Source organism: Mobula birostris, chromosome 4 (genome assembly GCF_030028105.1).
Source record: "Mobula birostris isolate sMobBir1 chromosome 4, sMobBir1.hap1, whole genome shotgun sequence".
Classification (NCBI taxonomy): Eukaryota; Metazoa; Chordata; class Chondrichthyes; order Myliobatiformes; family Myliobatidae; genus Mobula; species Mobula birostris.
In genome coordinates this window covers 790735-814914 of record NC_092373.1, presented here as the reverse complement: position 1 = coordinate 814914, position 24180 = coordinate 790735, and the positions used below count along the sequence as shown (strand labels likewise).

Here is a 24180-nt window from a genome sequence, read left to right as displayed (position 1 = left end):
AAGAAAAGAAAACCTAACGCAAGGTTCAAAAAACTAGGTAATGATAGAGATCTAGTTAATTATAAGGCTATCAGGAAGGAACTTAAGAATGAAGTTAGGAGAGCCAGAAGGGGCCACGAGAAGGCCTTGATGAGCAGGATTAAGGAAAACCCCATGTACAAGTATGTGAAGAGCAAGAGGATAAGGTGTGAGAGAATAGGACCAATCAAGTGTGACAGTGGAAAAGTGTGTATTGAACCAGAGGAGATAGTGGAGATACTTAATGAATACTTTGCTTCAGTATTCACTACAGAACAGGATCTTGGCAATTGTAGGGATGACTTACAGCGGACTGAAAAGCTTGAGCATATAGACATTAAGAAAGAGGATGTGCTGGAGCTTTTGGAAAGCATCAAGTTGGATAAGTCACCGGGACCAGACGAGATATACCCCAGGCTCCCAGGAGGCGATGGAAGGGAGGAGATTGCTGATCCTTTGGCAATGATCTTTGCATCATCAATGGGGATGGGAGAGGTTCCAGAGGTGTGGAGGGTTGCAGATGTTGTTCCCTTATTCAAGAAAGGGAGCCTAGGAAATTATAGACCAGGGAGTCTTCCTTCAGTTGTTGGTACGTTGATGGAAAAGATCCTGAGAAGCAGGATTTATGAACATTTGGAGAGGCAGAATATGATTAGGAATAGTCAGCATGGCTTTGTCAGAGGCATGTCATGCCTTACGAGCCTGATTGAATTTTTGAGGATGTGATTAAACACATTGATGAAGGTAGAGCAGCAGATGTAGTGTATATGGATTTCAGCAAGGCATTTGATAAGGTACCCCTTGCAAGACTTACTGAGAAAGTAAGGAAGCATGGGATCCAAGGAGACCTTCTTTTGTGGATCCAGAATTGGCTTACCCACAGAAGGCAAAGAGTGGTTTGTAGACAGGTCATCATCTGCATGGAGGTCATTGACCAGTGGTATGCCTCAGGGATCTGTTCTGGGACCCCTTCTCTTCACAATTTTTATAAATGACCTGGATGAGGAAGTGGAGGGATGGGTTAGTAAATTTGCTGATGACACCAAGGTTGGGGGTGTTGTGGATAGTGTGGGGGGCTGTCATGGGTTACAGTGGGACATTGATAGGATGTAAAACTGGGCTGAGAAGTGGCAGATGGAGTTCAACCCAGATAAATGTGAGGTGGTTCATTTTGGTTGGACAAAAATATGATGGCAGAGTGTAGTATTAATGCTAAGACTCTTGGCAGTGTGGAGGATCATAGGGATCTTGGGGTCCAAGTCCATAGGGCACTCGAAGCTACTGAGCAAATTGACTCTGTGGTTAAGAAGGCATGTGGTGCATTGGCCTTCATCAACCGTGGGATTGAGTTTAAGAGCCGAGAGGTAATGTTACAGCTTTATAGGACCCTGGTCAGACTCCACTTGGAGTACTCTGCTCAGTTCTGGTCACCTCACTAGAGGAAGGATGTGGAAACCATAGAAAGGGTGCAGAGGAGATTTACAAGGATGTTGCCTGGATTGGGGAGTGTGCCCTATGAGAATAGGTTGGGTGAACTTGGCCTTTTCTCCTTGGAGTGACAGAGGATGAGAGCTGACCTGATAGAGGTGTATAAGATGATGAGAGGCACTGATTGTGTGGATAGTCAGAGGCTTTTTCCCAGGGCTGAAATGGCTAACACGAGAGGGCACAGTTCTAAGGTGCCTGGAAGTAGGTACAGAGGAGATGTTAGGGGTAAGTTTTTTACACAGAGAGTGGTGAGTGCGTAGAATAGGCTGCCGGTGGCGGTGGTGGAGGCAGATACGATAGTCTTTTAAGAGACTCCTGGATAGGTACATGGTGCTTAGATAAATAGAGGGCTATGAGCAACCCTAGGTAATTTCTAAAGTAAGTACATATTTGGCACAGCATTGTGGGCCAAAGGGCCTGTATTGTGCTGTAGGGTTTCTATGTTTCTATTTATTTATTTGTTTAGAGATACAGTGTGGAGATACTGGCTCAATGAGCCCATGCTGTCCCGCAGCCCCTCTATCTTAACCTTAGCCTAATTGCAGGAAATTTACAAGGACCAATGAACCTACTAACTGGTATTCAGAATGTAGGAGGAAACCAGAGCACCTGGAGGAAACTCACGCAGTCACAGAGAGAATGTACAAACTCCTTACAGATTGTGCCGGAATTGAACTCCGCCGCCCCAAGCTGTAATAGTGTCATGCTAATCGCTACACTACCATAGCGCCCTTCATGACTGAAGATACCGTGTTTATTACAAAATGGCTTTTGTTCAGAAAGAAGCCATTTTTCAAGGACAGAAACCATGTTTTGGTCCTTAAAATTCAGAGTATCACTCATATCCTTCAGTATGTGACAGGATAGTTGGAATAACTTGAGAGCTGTCAAATGCTCGATGATTAACAGCAATCCTTATTGTGGTCAAACGTATTGAGAGTAGAATGATTGGTAAGAAAGTGAAACATGAGGGGAACATGTCTGCAGAGTGATATTGGTTGATTCAGTGATGGGCAGAATTAACAGGTGAGATTCTTCTTGTACTTAAATACAAGAGGTTCTGCTGATTCTGGATATTGATGGGTTGAATGACCTAATTCTGCTCCTATGTTTTATGTTCTTATGATCTGCTTCAGTAGCTGTGGTATTTATGTGGGTAGTCCATGGGGAACTCTAGAAAGTTGGTGCTGAGGGATATGGTGCTGGAAGTGCCTTTCAATGCCGGGATTTAGTGCTAAGTTCTCCCAAGTCCGATGCCTCATTGCATGTTATTGTAGTGTGAATATTATGTGCTTCAACAACCAATGGTTGAATGTTGTCTGGGTCCTGATGTGTACAGACATGGATTACTTCATTGTTGGAGACTTATAACTCAAGTTGGTATTTAGAAGACTTGGAAATTTTTATTAAAAAACTGGCAGGAGGGAACAAATGAATAGGAACTGAGGGATGAGAATTGATAAGTGGGAGCTGATGGATGAGAACTGATGAATGGGAATTGATGGATGGGAACTGAGGAATGAGAAATGACGGACGGGAACTGACGGATGGAAACTGATAAATGGGAGCTGATGAATGGGAATTGACAGATGGGAACTGACAGACGGGAACTGACGGATGGGATCTGACAGATGGGAATTGACGGATGAGAAATGATGATGGAGCTGATGGATGGGAACTGATGCATGAGAACGGGTGGATGAGATCTGATGAACAGGAGCTGATGGATGAGAACTGACAGATGGGAACTGATGACTGAGAACTGATGTATGGGAATGAATGGATGGGAACTGATGAACAGGAACTGGTAAACCGGAAGTGATGGATGGGAACTGATAGATGAAATCTGATAAATGGGACCTGATGGATGGGAACTGATGAATGAGGATGCAAAATATTGCCAGGACTATGAGACAAAGCACACAAATTGAGAGATATGTGAACACGAATGCTGTAAATACCTAGCATGTTAGGCCTCATCTCTGAAGAGAAATAAACCCTGATGAAGAGTTGGCCCGGAACATTGTCTACTGAATTCCTTCAACATTTTATGTGTGTTGCTCTGGACCTCCAGCATCTGCGAAGCTCTACAAGACAACACCACCTGCCTGTGCTGGCGATGCCTCCCTCCCAGATGCATTGAATAACTTCTACACTCGTTTCGAGGCAAAAAATGACGTGGTGGCGAGGAAGACCACCCCTCCTCCAAACGATCAGGTGCTGTGTCTTACCTTGGCCGATGTGAGGAGAACCCTGTGTAGGGTCAACCCACGGAAGGCTGCTGGACAAGGCAATATTCCTGGCAGAGTGCTTAGAGGATGTACAGACCAGCTAGCTGAGATTCTCACTGAGATCTTCAATATTTCCCTGAGCAGTGCCATCATTCCTACATGCTTCAAGGCCGCCACCATCGTCCCTGTGCCAAAGGAGTCTTCAGTGTCCTGCCTCAACAACTACCGTCCCGTCTGTTATGTACCCCGTAATGGGTTAAGGAACCAGCAGAAATGGAAAACACCTTGGAGTCTGGCATTACTGTTAACTAATGCTTGTTTATTAGTAATTACGCGATACAGTAATATAAATTCAGATATATCAAACAGGTTAGCAATGATTATATATATAAGGGTGGAAATATATAAAACCCAAGCTTCTTCAGGCCTAGGAAGTAAATGGATACAGTCTTACGATGATGGGTAAAGTTCAGTTCAGTTCGTGGTATTGAGTTGAGTAGTGATAGAGAGAGAGGCGTTTAGTTCTTCAGGTGAGCTGATGCCGTCGATCTTCCTGTTGTCCTCCGAAACTTCCAAGTTAGCCAAACTTGACCAACTTAAGAGCACCGTCTTCAAGTGATAGTCTACCAACCCAGGCAAAGGTTAGACACACTGGTAGACTCCACAGGGTCGCTCTTTCACGCACTAATAATCACAGATCGATTCCTCACGATCGATCCTCAGTCCCACACTCGTGGGCACCTGAACAGGATAGTGGTAACTTCACCACACCTTAGTGCATCTGCGTGTCCTGTGAAACAAGCAATTACGCTGGTTTAAATACTGTTGTGCTGAACACCAGCCGTCCATCAAGTAGTTCCTCCCTTCTCTCTCTGTAGGAACTCAGAAGCTGGCAGTGTCTTTGCAGAAATCCTAAACAAACTGTGAGCAGTCTTCACCTCTCTCTCTCTCTCTCTCTCAATAACAAGTTGTTTGTGCTGTACAGCTGCACTCTCTCTCTCTCTCTCTTTTTTTAAAAGCACAGTCCATAATGAATAACTCAGGATATCGTTACACCTCCCTCCTTTTGGGAAAAATTTTGATGAAGGACAAAATTTTTAGTTTAACTGTGAATTACGAAGTCTGAAACAATGCATGTATAATTATCAGATAACAGAGCAAAACGTGTACAACTTCTAACTTAACATCTGGATAAACAATCAGGTATAATGTTGTCAGTACCTTTCACGTGTTTTATTTCCATGTCATATTCTTGCAAGATCAGACTCCAGCTAAGTACCCTTCTATTCTTATCCTTCATTTTCCTCAGAAACAATAATGGATTATAGTCCGTGTAAACCACAAGTGGTTTCTGTGCAGGACATATGTAGACATTAAAATGTTGCAATGCTAAAATTAGTGATAGTAACTTTTTTCCAACAGTAGAATAATTTTTCTGATGCGCATTAAATTTCTTTGAGAAATAAGCTACTAGATGTTCAATTTCATCATCATCCTTTTGCAACAATACTACCCTGGCAGCTTCATCACTAGCGTCTACCACGATTGAAAATGGTTTATTAAAATCAGGTGCTTTGAGCACAGGATGATAACACAGGATGGTTTTCAGGTGTTCAAATGCCTCCTGGCAAAGGTCACTCCATACAAATCTTTCACTCTTCCCTAGGAGTTTTGTTAGGGGGAGAGTGATGTCTGCGAAGTTCTTACAAAACTTACGATAATACCCAACCATTCCTAAAAACCTTCTCAATTCTTTCTTACCCATCGGAACGGGAACCTCAGCAATAACCTGCACAGGAGCCACTTGGCCCTGGCCTACTACGTAGCCAAGATACATGACAGTGGCGTGGCCAAATTCACTTTTAGCGAGGTTTACAGTAAGATTGGCCTCGGAAAGCCTGTCAAATAGTTTCTCTACTGCTCAGACATGCTCTTCCCATATGTCATTCCATATAACCAGACCATCAATATAAGCCCCTGTATTTTCTAAACCCCAAATCACTGAATTGATCACCCTTTGGAATGTCCCTGGAGCATTTTTCATCCCAAAAGGTAAAACATTGTACTCATACAGGTCAGATAGCGTCACAAATGCAGATATTTCTTTAGCCCTTTCTGTCAAAGGAACACACCAGTATCTTTTTAACAGGTCAACCTTTGTAAGGTATTTAGCCTTCCCCACTCTATTAGTGCAGTCATCCGCTCTTGGGATAGGATAAGCATCTGTCTTGGTTATTGCATTAACTTTCCTCTAGCCAGTACAGAATCTCATGCCTCCGTCCGGCTTAGGGACAATAACACAGGGCGATGCCCAGTCTGAGGTAGATGGCCTAATAATGCCAGCTGTCAGCATGTATTCAATTTCTTGTTTAACCATTTTATTTTTGTCTTGGCTCATTCTGTACGGATGCTGCTTAATTGGATCAACTTAATCTACAATTACATCATTGTGACGGGATCCTGAATTACCCCTATGAGCTGTGCTCGTTTATCCCTATTAACTGTGCTTTTGAAAAGAGAGAGAGGGAGTTATTTAACATTGATATCTTGTTTTGAAAGAGAAAGAGAGACGAAGACTAACTGTTGGACTGTCACTTTAAGGCACGAGGAAGAACTAGCTAACTTTTGGATTTCTGCTGAGTTGGAGAGAGAGATGGCACCGAGCAGCTCGTAAGTTGCTATGGTGACCAAAGGCGGTGTTATTTGATGGACACTCAATGTTATGATTTCTGGCAGCGTGTTGATACTTCTCAAGGACATCGCCTGCTTGCATTTCTTACACAGAGAGAAGAAGGAGGAGTTATTTGAATGACAGCTGGTATCCAATACGATGAGATAAATAGGAGGTCAGATGATATTGCCCTCAGAGACATGTTTTGGACACTGAATGAGCATTGTTGTGCCTGCAGAAAAAGTGGGTTTTGGAGGATCGATCAGGCGGATCGATCTGTCGCACTTGCAGAGAAAAGGAAAGAGGTTGACTGGTGGGGAGTTGTCCATGTGTCCACCCTCGCCTGGGTGATAGCTCCACCACAGCAAACCAGTCCCCTTTGTTAAAGTCACACTCGGTGATGTCTAAAGGATTTCGAAGGACAACAAGAAGATCAACGGCATCAGCTCACCTGAAGACTCAAATCTCTCCCTCCCTCTCTCTCCATCACTAATCAATTCAATACCACAAACTGAACTGAACTGAACTTTGCTCATCATTGTAAGACTGTATCTTTTTACCCCTACACTTAAAGAACCTTGGGTTTTTCATGCATATATTTCCACATTTACTGATATACTTACTTATATGTATAATCATTGCTAACCTGTTTGGTTTATCTACATTTATATTACTGTATTGCGTAGTTACTAGTAAATACTATTAGTTAATAGCAATACTGGACTCCAAAGTGTTTTCTATTTCTGCTGGTTCTTTATTCCCGTCACGGGGTACGTGACATCATGCACTGCAGCCGTGCACTGTCTTGGAATGTCAGGGAATAAATCTTTATACTTGCTAATTAAGCCTTTCAAGTGTTTTTGTTGCTCAGGGTCTAAATGATGGATTTTACGGTCAAGATTTTCCAAAACAACAGTGTTTTCGAGCTTTGTGGAGACTACACTAAGTTCATTAAAATTATCTGGTATCTCGGTAGCAGGCTCCACAGCTTCATTTGTTTTCATAACAGTACTTACAGATGATGTCTCCATATCATGATAAGGCTTGAGCAGGTTTATGTGAACGACTTGAGTAGCCTTCCTTGGTCATAAGTTCTAATAACATAATTCAAAGAATCAATTTTCTTAATTTTCTGGTATAGTCCACTAAAGCTTGAAGGGGGTTGGTAAGGAGGGGGAACAGCACCAGGACCTTATCTCCAACACAATATCTCTGTTCTCTAGCCTTCCGGTCATACCACAGCTTTATCGTTATCTGAGAGTGCTGTAAATTCTGCTTTGTAAGGTCATAAGCCTTGTTACGTCTGTCTCTGAGTTCCAAAACATAACTAAGCACGCTCACGCATGCTTTCGGATCAGACCACTGTTCTCTGAGTAGGGTCAAAGGTCCTCTAGCTTTGTGACCAAAAACAAGTTCAAACGGACTGAACCCCAACGATTCTTGAATCAAATCCCTAACAGCAAATAAGAGTAGGGGAACCCTCTCATCCCAGTTTTTTTAAATTTTCCACACAATATGTTTTAATCATGATCATAAGAGTGGAGTGGAACCATTCCAAGGCTCCCTGGGACTCTAGGTGATATGCAGATGACACAGTGTGCTTAGCTACCAGTTCTCTAATTATCCCCTGGAATGTTCTTGAAGTAAAGTTACTGCCCTGGTCAGATTGAATTTCTTTGGTCCAACCTACCAGTGTGAAAAACTTGATGAGGGCTTTTACCACAGTCTTGGCCTGGATGTTTCTGAGAGGCACTGCTTCGGGGAACCTAGACGCAGCACACATAATTGTTAACAAGTACTGATGACCAGCTGCAGTCTTTGGCAATGGGCCTACACAATCCACTATGACCCTAGAAAAAAGTTCACCAAAAGCAGGTATTGGTTTAAGTGGTGCTACTTGAATAACCTGATTAGGTTTTCCCACAACCTGGCAGGTATGGCAAGATCTGCGAAAATTCACAACATCCTTTCTTAAATTAGGCCAGTAGAATTCCTTCATAATCCTGTTCACTGTCTTTCTCACTCCAAAATGTCCACCTAAAGGCAAACTATGAGCTATGTTTAAAATCTCAGCCCTGTAAACTTTCGGGACTACAACCTGATGTTCAATGGCCCAATCCTCATTTGCAGGCAAGGTAGGTGGTCTCCACTTCCTCATTAATACTCCATCCTTAAGATAATATCCTACTGACTCTCTCTGAACCTCCTCTTCCATGAGAGCTGTATCCTTTAAAACCACAATTTCAGGATCTCGATTCTGTTCCTCTATAAATTCCTTTCTAGGTAAGGACAAACCTTTCTCATCAGCCTTACTACCCTCTAAGTCCTGTTGGAATAGAGAAGGTAAAAAAGTCTCTGATAAATCATCATGATTTGAACCCCTGGTTTTGCTATCATGGCCCTCAGAATCCCCCTGCCCCGAACTATCTGCATCAGCAGACTTTTTAGACATGCTTTGGGTTACTGTGCATGTGGGGTAAACATCAGTCTCCATGTGTGGGTCGTTAGCAGCAGATTTGCTCATTAGCTGAACTGCTGGATAAACATCACCCTGGATAGGTATCACCCTACCCCCAATGTTTACTAAACTCAGCACTATCACTGGACTTATGAAACCCATGTGTATATTGTGAAAATTCCAAACAATCCATTTATTCCATTCCTACAACTTTCAGCTCGATCCATCTCCATAGTAACCTCTGCAAATGGCCTCTTAAGACCAAAACAATTCTTTTTCTCCATATCGCAATTGTGAAAAGCAACTTCATAACCTTGAAGGTGTTTACGTCCAAATGTTAAAGCAAAATTCAACAGAGTGGCACGTACTTCTTTAGCAGGCCATTGTCCTGAAAGCAGGGCCAAAGGTCGCAAAACCAATCCAAACTTCCCCAGTACTTTATTCAAAAGTCCAGAAACAGCACCTTCCTCAATATCTGCAGTAACATTTACCTCATCGATTTTCATTTCATTACTAACTTTTAAAACACTGTCTAATACAAGTGACTGAGAATCCTCAATTTTCACTGGTACCAAGGTTAACCCCTTATTCATTGAACCAAGACCATCTGACACAAAAGGACTGCATTCCTTTTCAACCAAGTCAGACACCTCAGACCTTAACTGAGCTTCAACACAAGGTTCAGTACCCTGTGAATCCACAGGTACTTCAACAACCTGAACACAGGCAATCGGGACAGCTGCCTCTTCTAGGCGGTCATCACTAGTCCCAGTTTCAAATTCAAGGTTACCCTGATCTTCCCAGCTACTCTCTGGGAAACTCTCATCCAGAGTAAACTCAACCTTGTGGGTTAAAACAAACTTGTCTGCTGTCTTAGCAGATTCCCGCAAGGTAGTGGTATCCTTTTCATCTAGGTATGCCCTTACATCATCGGGAACACTCTTCTTAAATTCTTCAATCAACACAGGCTCTTTCGAGCTGTACAAATCATCAGGGTCCAACACAGGACTTCCCAGCTGCCACATCTCCCTCTCGAACTGCCTCTGTTTTTCTGCCTCATCTCTCTGTTTGTTTGCCTCTCTAGCCTCATGGACCCTCTGCTTTTTTTGCTTCATCAACCTCGAGCTGTTTTTATTGCAATTCATGCTTCATCTTTAATTTTGCCAATTGAAGGTGAGTCTCAGCCTTAGTAAGTACTTTACCTTCAGCAAACATTTCCAACACTTCCTCCTCAAATGTTCCTTTGGATACAAAATGCTGTGCTATTAACATCTGCATCTGAACCCTCTTCATTCTAGTAGTCACCTTAACTTTTAACCTATGAGCAATTCTCACCAACACATCCCTCTTAGCATCATCCAATGCCTCAGGGGTTGGTTCTGCCACAAATTTATTAACTTCAAACTCCATTTGAAGTTAACTTCAAACTTCATTCCACTCACGCAAAGCGGAAGGGACTTTCCCCAATCAATTCAACTATTCAATCAAGCCCCCAACAAATTTGTTCAAATCCCGAACGAGCCCCCAATTTGTTATGTACCCCATAACGGGTTAAAGAACCAGCAGAAATTGAAAACACCTTGGTGTCTGGTATTACTGTTAACTAATGTTCGTTTATTAGTAACTACGCCATACAGTAATATAAATTCAGATATATCAAACAGGTTAGCAATGAGTTAGCAATATAAGGGTAGAAATATATAAAACCCAAGCTTCTTCAGGCCTAGGAAGTAAATCAATACAGTCGTACAATGATGGGTAAAGTTCGGTTCAGTTCGTGGTATTGAATTGAGTAGTGATGGAGAGAGAGAGAGATGTTTAGTTCCTCAGGTGAGCTGATGCTGTCAATCTTCCCGATATCCTCCGAAACCTCCAAGTTAGCCAAATTTGAACAACTTAAGAGCACCATCTTCAAGTGATAGTCTACCAACACAGGCAAAGGTTAGACACACTGGTAGACTACACAGGGTCACTCTTTCATGCACTAATAATCACAGATCGATTCCTCATGATCGATACTCAGTCCCACACTCGTGGGCTCCTGAACAGGATAGTGGTAACTTCACCACACCTTAGTGCATTTGCATGCCCTGTGAAACAAGCAATTACGCTGGTTTAAATACTGTTGTGCTGAACACCAGCTGTCCATCAAGTAGCTCCTCCCTTCTCTCTCTGTAGGAATTCAGAAGCTGGCAGTGTCCTTGCAGAAATCCTAAACAAACTGTGAGCAGTCTTCACCTCTCTCTCTCTCAATAACAAGTTGTTTGTGCTGTACAGCTGCATTCTCTCTCTCTCTTTTTAAAAGCACAGTCCATAATGAATAACTCAGGATATCATCACACATCGCACTCACATCCATCACCATGAAGTGTTTTGAGAGGCTTGTCATGAGGCACGTCAAGACCCTGCTGCCCACCTCACTGGAACCCCTGCAGTTCGCATACCGTCCCAAGAGTTCAACAGACAACGCCATTGCCATCACCCTCCACCTGGCCCTAACCCACCTGGACAAAAAGGACATGTATGTTTGAATGCTGTTCATAGACTTCAGCATTCAACACAATCATTCCTCAGAAACTGATTGCAAAACTGAGCCTACTGGGCCTGAACACCTCCCTCTGCAACTGGATCCTAGACTCCTGGTGCAGAGCCAACAACCTGTCTCTGAATGTGAACTAAACAGAAGAGATGGTTGTTGACTTCAGGAGGACACAGAACGACCACTCTCCGCTGAACATCGACGACTCCTCCATAGAAATCGTTAAGAGAACCAAATTTTTTAGTGTTCACCTGGCAAAGACCCCCCATCCTCACCACATTCTACCGAGGTTGTATTGAGAGCATCCTGAGCAGCTGCATCACTGCCTGGTTCGGAAATTGCACCATCTCGGATGGCAAGACTCTGCAGCGGATAGTGAGGTCAGCTGAGAGGATCATTGGAGCCTCTCTTCCCGCCATTAGAGACATTTACACCACATGCTGCATCTGTAAAGCAAACAGCATTATGAAGGACTCCACGCACCCCTCATACAAACTCTTCTCCCTCCTGCCATCTGGTAAAAGACACCGAAGTGTTCGGGCTCTCACGACCAGACTATGTAACAGTTTCTTCCCCCAAGTCATCAAACTCCTCAATACCCAGAGCCTGGACTGACACCAATTTACTGCCCTCTACTGTGCATATTGTCTTGTTTATTATTTATTGTAATGCCTGCACTGTTTTGTGCACTTTATGCAGTCCTGGTTAGGTCTGTAGTCTAGTGTAGTTTTGTGTTGTTTTACGTAGTTCAGTGTAGTTTTTGTATTGTTCATGTAGCACCATGGCCCTGAAAAACATTGTCTCATTTTTACTGTGTACTGTACCAGCAGTTATGGTCGAAATGACAATAAAAAGTGACTTGACTTGACTTGACTTGATCTTTAATTTGAAGAACCTTTAACTTTTTTCAGATTTCCAGCATTTACAGAACTTTTAATTTGCATGTAATAATGAGTGGCTGTTTAAGCTCTGAAATTAAGACATTTAGCTTCAACGAACAAGCAAATAATGAGCCTCCAACTCTCCATTTGTGGTCGTTATGAAGACATCTGCCAAGCTGTAAGAGTGCACCTAAAGAGCTGGATATTCTTGTGTTGTTCAGCTGATGGCTGGTGTTTAAGATCCTGGCTGCGCCTTTGCCACAACCACCATGGCAGAGTTTATTTCTGGAAGAGTAATGCCTACTTTGCCTCCCCAGCCGCATTGGTGCTTAACTCTGGACAATGGTTTGGGAGGTGAGGACATAAGAGGGGTGCCCTTAGTAGAGGAGCATGTAAGAGAGGGTTTGGGAGTTTGGGTTATGTTTAAAAGGCATTTAGAACAGCACAGGAACAGGCAGGGAGTGGAGGGATGTGGATCATATGCAAGCAGATGGGATTCGTTTAGTTTGGTGTCATTGTCAGCATAGGCATGGCAGGCCAAATAGCCTGTTCCTGTGCTGTATTGTTCTATGATTGGGGAGGTGTAGATGAAAGCACTATAGTCTCTGGGCTTCCTGTGGCACTGTGAGGTATTGCATGTTTAATGCAGGATTCTTTTACCTCCAGTTATAGACTGCGGGACTCCACGGCCCCTGGAGGACGGGTTCGTCACGTTCCATTCAAAGGACAACCTCACTCTTTTTGGGAGTCAAATCAACTACTCATGCCAGGCCTTATTTTATCGAATGGAGCCTGAACTTAACAGTAAGTACATCAGTCACCAGTCGATGGTGCAGTGTGTGGCTGGAGCACTGGGGCTCCACAATAACATAGTGGTTATTCCAACACAATTGCAGCTCGGGCCATCGGAGTTCTAAGTTCAATTCTGGCATGCTCTGTAAGGAATTTATACATTCCTTATGTATGGTTGTGTGTTTCCACTGGGTGCTCCAGTTTTCTGCCAATAGGTTGAGTGAACTTGGCCTTTTCTCCTTGGAGCGATGGAGGATAAGAGGTAACCTGACAGAGGTGTAGAAGATGATGAGAGGTATTGATCATGTGGATAGCCAGAGGCTTTTTCCCAGGGCTAAAATGGCTAACATAAGAGGGCATAGTTTTAAGGTCCTTGGAAGTAGGTACAGAGGAGATGTCAGGGGTAAGTTTTTTTTATGCAGAGAGTGATGAGTGCGTGGAATGGGCTGCCGGCAACGGTGGTAAGGGCAGACACAACAGGGTCTTTTAAGAGACTCTTAGGTAGGTACATGAAGCTTAGAAAAATAGAGGGCCATACAGTAGGGAAATTCTAGGCAGTTTCTAGAGTAGGTTACATGGTCAGCACAACATTGTGGGCCGAAGCGCCTGCAATGTGCTGTAGATTTCTATGTTCTATGTTCACTAATCACCTCCTAGTGTACCACAGTAGTCGACCAGCCTCTCTGTGCCCCAAAAGGCCACCAGCCCCACCCTGGAGTGTAATAACCAATGAGCTGGAGCCCCCATTTTATCTTGTACACTGACTCTTAAATATGATCAACCAGGTGAGTGATGTTACCTGACCTGTCAGGAATTAGGTGCAGCATTCTTAACTATTAACAGTACAAGTGTCACTTTCCTTTGTGAGCAGGTAATCCAAGGCAATCGAAATCAGTTCCCAGCACAGTCTGGCTGTACCTTGCTGAAAAACATCTTTCCATTGTAATAGCCCTCTTACCAACCAACATGGGCAAAGTGTTCATTGTGGTGGCATACATACGGCACCACGTATCAACCACACCTTCCTGTGGGAACAACGGGTAAGCCTAGGGACTGCATGTCCCTAAGTGCCTTTCAGCTTCCAACAAGTGCCCAGCCGCACAATGCCATTTGCCAAAGACACAACCATCCCAGGATACTGTTCCTGCTCACACTTGCCATCCGCCATGCACCTTGTACCTGGGCTCAACATACCACCTGTACCTATGCTCCCTGTCAGGTGGGGAAATCACTTTAAGAGTCAGGACTTTCAAATTAAACAAAGAATATGTAGGGAAATACCATCCCTTCATCAGGGCTATTAAGGCTCAAATCCTTTAAAGCACGTGTGGGCATGTGGCCAAGTGGTTAAGGCATTGGACTAGCGACTTGAAGGTCGTGAGTTCGAACCCCAGCCGAGGGAACGTGTTGTGTCCTTGAGCAAGGCACTTAATCACACATTGCTCTGCAACGACACTGGTGCAAGCTGTATGGGTCCTAATACTCTTCCCTTGGACAACATCAGTGTCGTGGAGAGGAGAGACTTGCAGCACGGGCAACTGATGGTCTTCCATACAACCTTGCCCAGTACTGCACCCTGGAGAGTGAAGACTTTCCAGGTGCAGATCCATGGTCTCACAAGACTAACGGATGCCTTTAAAGCTGTTATCATACTCTGGGTTGAATTCGAGCACTCCCTCCTTTCTCCCCCAAAACAGAAAGCCAAAATCTGAGAAGCCAGGTAATTTCCCCCAGCAGTCTTTCCTTCGTCATCAAAGAGATCGTTATCAGTGGCACCCCAATGTGATATAGTCAGGACTCTTCATACAAATTCAGCAATCTGAACCATTTATCCAGTGTGCAAATTCAAATGCCAACCACAGGATCTCCCACCACAAACTGCATCCATCACTTCATCATTCTGTAATGCAGGGAGATTCAAATGAAGGCTGTAAGAAATAAAGTCATTCAATTCAATGCGCTTGCTCCTGATTAGTCACCGGGTGTTTAGAAAACACAAAAACAATAGGAATACAAGAATTGCACTCCAAATGCTCAGTTCCTTCCGAAATGTGAGTATCTCATATCTGGAATAAAGTTGCTCAAATTTCAACCAAAATTCAACTCAAATTTTATATGGCCTCTATGAAAAATGAATCATCCCTAAAACCACTTACAAAAAACATGGGGAAACAAGTAACAGATTAAGACAATAAACACATAACAGATTTTAAAAAACAAGAAACAACGTAACTACTAAATAAACACAAGAAACGAAGTCCTGCTGAAGGGTCCTGAAATGTCAACTACTCTTTTCCATAGGTGCTGCCTGGCCTGCTGAGTTCCTCCAGCATTTTTGTGTGTTTACATCCGTTAGTCCCGTGAGACCATGGATTTGCACCTTTGAAGGTTTCCAGGGCGCAGGCCTGGGCAAGGTTGTATGGAAGACCGGCAGTTGCCCATGCTGCAAGTCTCCCCTCTCCACGCTACCGATGTTGTCCAAGCTTGGCACCAGTGTCGTCGCAGAGCAATGTGTGGTTAAGTGCCTTGCTCAAGGACACAACACGCTGCCTCAGCTGAGGCTCGAACTAGCGACCTTCAGATCACTAGACCAACGCCTTAACCACTTGGCCACGCACCAAGAAACAAAGTCACAGTTTAGATCACAAAGCACAAAGGCCCACACACACACCAGCCAAACCAACAGACACATGTGGCCACACCTCACAATACTCCGCATTCAAATCATTCACACTCTATTTACAGGGAAGAGAGATGTAGGTCGAATGACCCCTTCCCTACAACAATGAGACTCAAATGTACTAACCACCTCAATTCCCACTGCTGGCAAACGTTAGCTGATTTCCTTTGCAGGGAACTCTGAGTGAAATGCAAGGACTCTGGCAGAGAACAAAAGGAACCCTTACCTGCAGAGGACTTGAACAATGACCCTTCTCCCTCAGCAGCCTCCCTTCCTTGCTCCACCTGACACTATTCCACGTTGCATAGAGGATGGGGGTTGGAACCCCACTTACGTGCTCCTCCGGAACGCCAGCTTTAAGCAACGCTAAAAACATTTCTCTACAGGACATGTGAGATCCCCACCCCCTATCTGCTTATCTAACTTCCGTACTTGGCTACACGCACGCTTTTCCACATATTCTGAACCGTGTAATAATTGAATTGCTGTACCTATAGGATGACCAACAGCTGGCGATATTAAAGACAGCACTACCCCTTTTATTGGGAAAAGTTCTTCGTAACCATCTGTTCCACCATTTCAGGAGTTAATTCAGTATTCTCTGGTGGGCTATCACTATCGCGGTACATTTCCACTGGCATAGAACTTTAGTACCCACCACTAGTGTGGTGCACTCCTTTTAAATTCCACTCAGTAAAAGTGGGATACCAAGTTTAACTGCTGCCATTACCCGAATCCATAGTGATGCATTACGCTCAGGGGAAGCAAACAGTGTTGTCAGGGCATTATTGACTGCATGTTGGGATGATAGGCTCCCACTTCTCTATTAGCAAGGCTCAATATGGTACCCCCCGCCCTTATCCCATAACCTACCTCAATAATGGGCCAAAAACTCCCCAGCCATTTGTCTGCACCTACCCCCTAAACTCGCTAATTCCTTAGCGGAGAATACTCTGAGCTTTATAACCATATAACATATAACCATATAACAATTACAGCACAGAAACAGGCCATCTCGGCCCTTCTAGTCCGTGCCGAATGCTTACCCTCAACTTGTCCCACCGACCTGCACTCAGCCAATAACTCTCCATTCCTTTCCTGTCCATATAGCTGTCCAGTTTAACTTTAAACAACAACATCGAACCTGCCTCAACCACTTCTGCTGGAAGCTCGTTCCACACAGCCACCACTCTCTGAGTAAAGAAGTTCCCCCTCATGTTACCCCTAAACTTTTGCCCTTTAACTCTCAAATGTCCTCTTGTTTGAATCTCCTGCACTCTCAATGGAAAAAGCCTCTCCACGTCAACTCTATCTATTCCCGTCATAATTTTAAATACCTCTATCAAACCCCCCCCCCCCAACCTTCTATGCTCCAAAGAATAAAGACCCAACTTGTTCAACCTTTCTCTGTAACTTAGGTGATGAAACCCAGGTAACAGTCGAGTTAATCTTCTCTGTACTCTGTCTATTTTGTTGACATCTTTCCTATAATTCGGTGACCAGAGCTTTGTTGTCTGGAAGGTGTCCATTACATCATCCCTTGCACATTCCTGAGCTCCTCCAACTGAGAGGAAGAAGCTGCGGATCAGTGCCCCCCCCCACGCGGGTGTGGGAATGCATAATCACCGGCCTGGCCCCTACTGTTTTGGACAATCAAGAGAGAAGACAGTCTACTTGAGGACTAAACTGAAGAGTCCACTCTACTCTCTCTCCCTCATTTTCATCATCCAGCCAAATATGCCCATCTCTCAGCCCCACAGTAGAATCATCACCCCATCTCAATATGGCTCAAACCTTAATGGGATGAGGTTTCCAGTAGGCCCTCCAAGCTGCCTCTAAGTTCTGTACTTTCATTAGCCAACAGGCTATCTGTATATCCGTATCTTCTAACTTTGTAGCTCTGCTCTGAGCCATCAATAGTGACTCACTCAGAATGAAACAGCGCAGACTGAGATCTTAAGACTTGCTATCATCTTATACTGATGACAAAAAGCCAGAAAGCATCCTGCTGGCTATCTTTTCTTCTGGGAAAACCTAATGTTTAAGTATAAGAACAATGTGATGTCCCATTTAAACCCCAGCGAAATCTAACTGGCCTGACCAATCTACCGGCATCCTGTAACCCATCGGTAAGTTAGTGAGACATCCAAAGCCTGCACTACTATCTGTCCACCCTGGGACTCTGCATTTCTCAAACAGAGGGTCCTGTCTTTTAAGGAAATGCATTTCTGCTCAAACAACCAGACTCAGCTCGCAGCCCCAATTGTTATGTTCAATCAGGTTCTTGGGTCTGGCAAGTGACACAGAAAGCACTCTTTGTGAATAGGTATGTTAATCATTGGTTTACACACAGTAAAAATTCAACCATTCATGTTGCCCGAGTTACAGACACTACAAGCTGAATATTCAACCAACATACTTAGTTAAAAGTGCATGTACAATATACCTTCCCAATCGTTATGTGCATCCTTGCCTTAAACAGAGGAAGAAGAGAGCAAGCTCCTTCCACTTGCTGTTGTATATACCCAGGATATTTGAAACTGGACACCAGGCAGCCATCCAACGGGAAAAGCAGCTGCAGTTTCTAAACTAACTAATGACAACAGAAGCGACTTTTGACAATCAGAATAAGGCATGCCCCTACAGGACAATAAGGCATGGGTGAGGTCTCACCTTGAGTATTGTGAACAGTTTTGGGCTCCTCATCTAAGAAAAGATGTGCTGCCATTGGACAAAGTTCAGAGGAGGTTCACAAGGATGATTCCGGGAATGAAAGGCTTCTCATACGAGGAATGTTTGATAGCTCTGGGTCTGTACTCGTTGGAATTTTGAAGGATGAAATCTTTCGAATGTTGAAAGGCCTGGACAGAGTAGATGTGGAAAGGATGATTCCCATAGTGGGGGCGTTCGCGTAAAACAGAGATGCGGAGAAATTTCTTTAGCCGGAGGGTGGTGAATTTGTGGAATTTGTTACCACAGGCAGCTGTAGAGGCCAGGTTGTTGGGTGTATTTAAGGCAGAGCTTGATTGGACAAGGCATCAAAGGTTTCGGGGAGAAGGCCAGGGCAGTAGGGCTGAGGAGGGGAAAAAAGCATCAGCGTGACTGAATGGCGGTGCAGATGCCCCTTAATCCTGAAGCTGTTCACTCTTGTCCTAGACTCCCCCACCATGGGAAACATCCTTTCCTCATCTACTCTGTCTACCACTCAGCCACTCATTCATCTTCCTGTTCTGACCATTCCCAGCTTATTGCACTAGGGGTAATCCGGAGATTACCACCTTGGAGGTCCTGCTCTTCAGCCTCCTTCCTAACTCCCTGAATTTACAGCACAGAACCTCTACCCCTCCCCTGCCTACGTCGTTGGTACCAATCTGTACAACGACCTCTGGCTGCTCACTTTTCCCTTCAAGAACGTTCTGCAATCACTCAGAGACATCATGGGCCCTAGCACTCGCAAGGCAACACACTATCCTGGCATATCTTTTACGGCTGCAGGATCTCCTATCTGTCCCCCTAACTATCAAGTCCTCTATGAGTATTGTGCTGCCTGACTTCACCCTACTGCACTCAAAGCTGCTGCGCCGGTTGGCTGTGTGGTTAAGAAGGCATACGGTGCAGCGGCCTTCATCAACCGTGAGATTGAGTTTAAAAGCCGAGAGGTGATGTTGCAGCTGTATAGGACCCTGGTCAGACCCCACTTGGAGTACTGTGCTCAGTTCTGGTCACCTCACTACAGGAAGGATGTGGAAACCATAGAAAGGGTGCAGAGGAGATTTACAAGGATGTTGCCTGGATTGGGGAGCATGCATTACAAGAACAGGTTGAGTAAACTTGGCCTTTTCTCTTTGGAGCGACAGAGGATGAGAGGTGACCTGATAGAGGTGGATAAGATGATGAGAGGCATTGATCATGTGGATAGTCAAAAGCTTTTTCCCGGGGCTGAAGTGGCGAACACAATAGGGCATAGTTTTTAGGTGCTTGGAAGTAGTCACAGAGGAGATGTCAGGGGTAAGTTTTTTACACAGAGCATGGTGAGTGCGTGGAATAGGCTGCCGGTGATGGTGGTGGAGGCGGATACGATAGGGCCTTTTAAGAGACTCCTGGACAGGTACATGGAGCTTAGATAAATAGAGGGCTATGGGTAAACCTAGGTAATTTCTAAAGTAAGTACATGTTCGGCACAGCATCGTGGGCCAATGGGCACTGACTTCTTTCTCCCTTTACCCTCCTCAGTCTTCACCCATCTACTCCCTGAATTCTGCACTCTAGGTGTAACCACCTGCTCAAAAGTCCTATCTATCAATTCCTCTGCCTCCCAGATGACCAACTGCAGCTCCAGCTCCTCAGTGTAGTCTTTCAGGAGCTGGAGTTGGCTGCATTCCCGCAGGTGTAGTCACCAGGGAGACTTTCAGGTTCCATGAATTCCCACATCCTACAGGAGGAGCATTCCACTGCCATATCTGCCATCCTGCTTGTACTGTACAATGGGCAACCAAGACCAAATCAGCAGTAACTAAAGGAAAAACCTACTCTTCTTACCTGTTTCTTTGGCCTCAGCCTCTTCTCATTGAAGCTGCGTGAGTCAAAGCCTCTGAGTTCCCACTCTGACTGTAGCCCCCACTCCAATGATGGCCACTCTGCTGGACACTTTCTCTCTTTTATGGTTTAAAAAACAAGAAAAACCCCCACGCAAGGAGAAGAACTCACCACGTTTGTTGGAGCTCTGCCTGCCTTCTGTTGCTGTCGATGCCACTGACGCTTCCTGCACCTGCCCTCTGGCTACTGTTTTTAAGAAAACCCTCCACGCAAGGAGAAAGAACTCACGACTTTCGTTGGAGCTCTGCCTGCCTTCCACTGCCGCTGATGCCTCTGAGATTACCTACACCTGTGCACTAGCTACTGTTTTTAAGAAAAAAACCCACGTAAGGAGAAATAGCTTACTGCATTTGGTGGTGCTCCGCCTGCCTTGCACTGCTGCCGATGTCTCTGATGTTTCTCGCGCCTGCACACTGGCTGCTGATTTTGATAAAGGACCCCACGCAAGGAGAAAGAACTCACTGCGTTTAGTGGTGCTCCATCTGCCTTCCAATGCCTCTGATGTTTCCCGTGCCTGCACACTGTACTGTTTTTAGGAAAAAACCCCCATGCAAAGCGAAAGAACTGACTGCGTTTAGTTGTGCACCCTTTAGAATACTTCTTCCTTTTTCAGATGTATATATCCTGTGACTTCCGAGTTGCTTACAGAAATTTCAGCCATTGCTGCAATGCCGCTCTCCCTGCTAGTGTTGTTTTCTAATCAGGTTTGGCCAACTCTTCCCTCGTGCCTCTTTAATTCCCTTTACTCCACTGTAATACTGATACATCTGACTTTAGCTTGTCCTCAAATTTCAGGGTGAATTCAATAATATTATGATCACTTGCCCCGTGGATCCTTTTACCTTAGAATATCTAATCAATTCTACTTCATTGCACAACACCCAGTGCAGAATAGCTGGTCCCCTAGTGGGCTCAACAATGAGCTGCTCTAAGAAGCCATTTCTTAGGAATTCTAGAAATTCCCCCTCCTGGGATCCAGCACAAACCTGATTTTCCCAATCTACCTGTATATTGAAATACCCCAGGACTATTGTAACATTACCCTTCTATCTCCCGTTTTAATTTGTAGACCACTTCCTGTTTGGAGGTCTGTATATAACCCCATTAGGGTCTTTTTACCCTTGCAGTAAACTTCCGGTTTGGTCGCCAGCCGCTCAACCATGGTTTTCGGTCAGGCGCCAGATGCTCGGAGAGATTTGGCGGGGAGTGGGCGCCTGGCGCTTGTCCGGGAGCCGTAGTTGAGTGGTCAGTGACTTGGGCCAGCTCCCCCACCGGACTTAGTCTGGTGAGGAGGGTGTGAGGACACCCAGCAGGACTAAAAAAAAACAAGACCTGACAAAGGGCAGATGAGCTCCTTGTGAGCCAGCAGCCATCTTCCATGGAAGAAATTAAAGCCTCACCACGTATCTATGAATCGTATACTATGCACTTAGTTAGAAGAGACATGATGAACTTGGACGCTACACCGTGTGCCTGGACCTGCCCAAGGACTCCGCCTAAGGAAGGGCCGAGCTAGAAGAAATGGCCGCGACTGGAGGCCGACACGGCCTCGGGCTCGAGTTTCACGGGGGTGGCGGCGGGTGGTACTAAGGCGGCCAGCGAGGACAAACTGGAGAAGAGGCTGTACTCGGTGCTGTTGCAAGATCGAAGAAGATGGAGGTGCATAGCCGCCAACCCCGGATTGGGGATGGCACCCACTGACTGATTGACTGACTGACCCTTGCAGTTCCTTAACTCTACGCACAATGATTTAACACCTTCTGAATCTATGTCACCTTTTTCTAATGATTTGATTTCATTTTTTACCAACAGAACCAGGCTTACCTGCCTGTCTTCATGACAGATTGCTTTTGTTTGTAAACTAAATATCTCATCCTCAGCACCATCATTCCGGCCCATTCCCCTGCCAAATTATTTTATACCATCCCAAACAACTCTACCAAACCTGCCCGCAAGTATATTGGACTCACTTGTGTTTCAGTGTAACCTGTCCTTTCTGTACAGCTCATATCTTCCCCAGAAGAGATCCCAGTGATCCATAAATCAGAAACTCTGCCCCCTACACAAGTTCCACAGCCTTGCATTCACCTGCCAAATCATTCTACATAGACTGAAATCCTACAGCACAATACAGGCCCGTCGGCCCACAAAATTGTGCCGAACATGTCCCTACCTTAGAAATTACTAGGCTTATCCACAGCCCTCTATTTTTCTAAGCTCCGTGTACCTATCCAAAAGTGTCTTAAAAGACCCTATCGTATCCGTCTCCACCGCCGTTGATGGCAGCCCATTCCACGCACTCGCCACTCTCTGCATAAAAAACTTACCCCTGATATCTCCTCTGTACCTACTTCCAAGTACCTTAAACCTGTGCCCTCTCGTGCAACCATTTCAGTCCTGGGAAAAAGCCTCTGACTATCCACACAATCAATGCCTCTCATCATCTTATACACCTCTATCAGGTCTCCTCTCATCCTCCCTCGCTCCAAGGAGAAAAGGCCGAGTTCACTCAACCTGTTTTCATAAGGCATGCTCCCCAATCCAGGCAACATCCTTGTAAATCTCCTCTGCATCCTTTCTATGGTTTCCACATCCTTCCTGTAGTGAGGTGACCAGAACTGAGCACAGTACTCCAAGAATGGTCTGACCAGGTTCCTATATAGCTGCAACATTACCTCTCGGCTCTTAAACTCAATCCCACGATTGATGAAGGCCAATACACTGTATGCCTTCTTAACCACAGAGTCAACCTGCACAGCTGCTTTGAGTGTCCTATGGACTCGGACCCCAAGATTGCTTTGATCCTCCACACTGCCAAGAGTCTTACCATTAATGCTATATTCTGCCATCATATTTCACCTACCAAAATGAACCACTCCACACTTATCTGGGTTAAACTCTATCTGCCACTTCTCAGCCCAGTTTTGCATCCTATCAATGTCCTGCTGTAACATCTGACAGCCCTCCACACTATCCACAACACCTCCAACCTTTGTATCATCAGCAAACTTACTAACCCATCCCTCCACTTCCTCATCCAGGTCATTTATAAAAAACATGAAGAGTAAGGGTCCCAGAACAATCCCTGAGGCACACCACTGGTCACTGACCACCATGCAGAATATGACCCATCTACAACCACTCTTTGCCTTCTGTGGGCAAGCCAGTTCTGGATCCACAAAGCAATGACCCCTTGGATCCCATGCCTCCTTACTTTCCCAATAAACCTTGCATGGGGTACCTTAAAAATGCCTTGCTGAAATTCATATATACTACATCTACTGCTCTTCCTTCATCAATGTGTTTATCACATCCTCAAAAATATCTATCAGGCTCGTAAGGCACGACCTGCCCTTTTCAAAGCAATGCTGACTATTCCTAATCCACATTTCCAAATGTTCATAAATCCTGCCTCTCAGGATCTTCTCCATCAACTTACCTACCGCTGAAGTAAGACTCACTGGTCTATAATTTCGTGGGCTATCTCTACTCCCTTTCTTGAATAAAGGAACAACATCCGCAACCCTTTAATCCTCTGGAACCTCTCCCGTCCCCATTGATGATGCAAAGATCATCGCCAGAGGCTCAGCAATCTCCTCCCTCACCTCCCACAGTAGCCTGGGGTACATCTCATCCGGTCCCGGCGACTTATCCAACTTGATGCTCTCCAAAAGCTCCATCACATTCTCTTTCTTAATATCTGCATGCTCAAGCTTTTCAGTCTGCTGCAAGTCATCACTACAGTCACTTAAGATCCTTTTCCATAGTGAATATTGAAGTAAAGTATTCATTAAGTACCTCTGCTATTTCCTCTGGTTCCATACAC

At 44.8% G+C, this 24180-nt stretch overlaps 1 protein-coding gene across 2 annotated transcripts in view; it reads left to right on the top strand.

Moving 5' to 3' along the window:
• The window catches only part of masp1 (MBL associated serine protease 1), a 208818-nt gene that overhangs the window by 147904 nt on the left and 36734 nt on the right, over positions 1-24180 (top strand). For both annotated transcript variants that reach the window (XM_072254845.1, XM_072254843.1), the window contains one exon: positions 12953-13090. In XM_072254845.1, coding sequence (XP_072110946.1) covers positions 12953-13090 — 138 coding nt within the window. The remainder of the gene's footprint in view (positions 1-12952; positions 13091-24180) is intronic.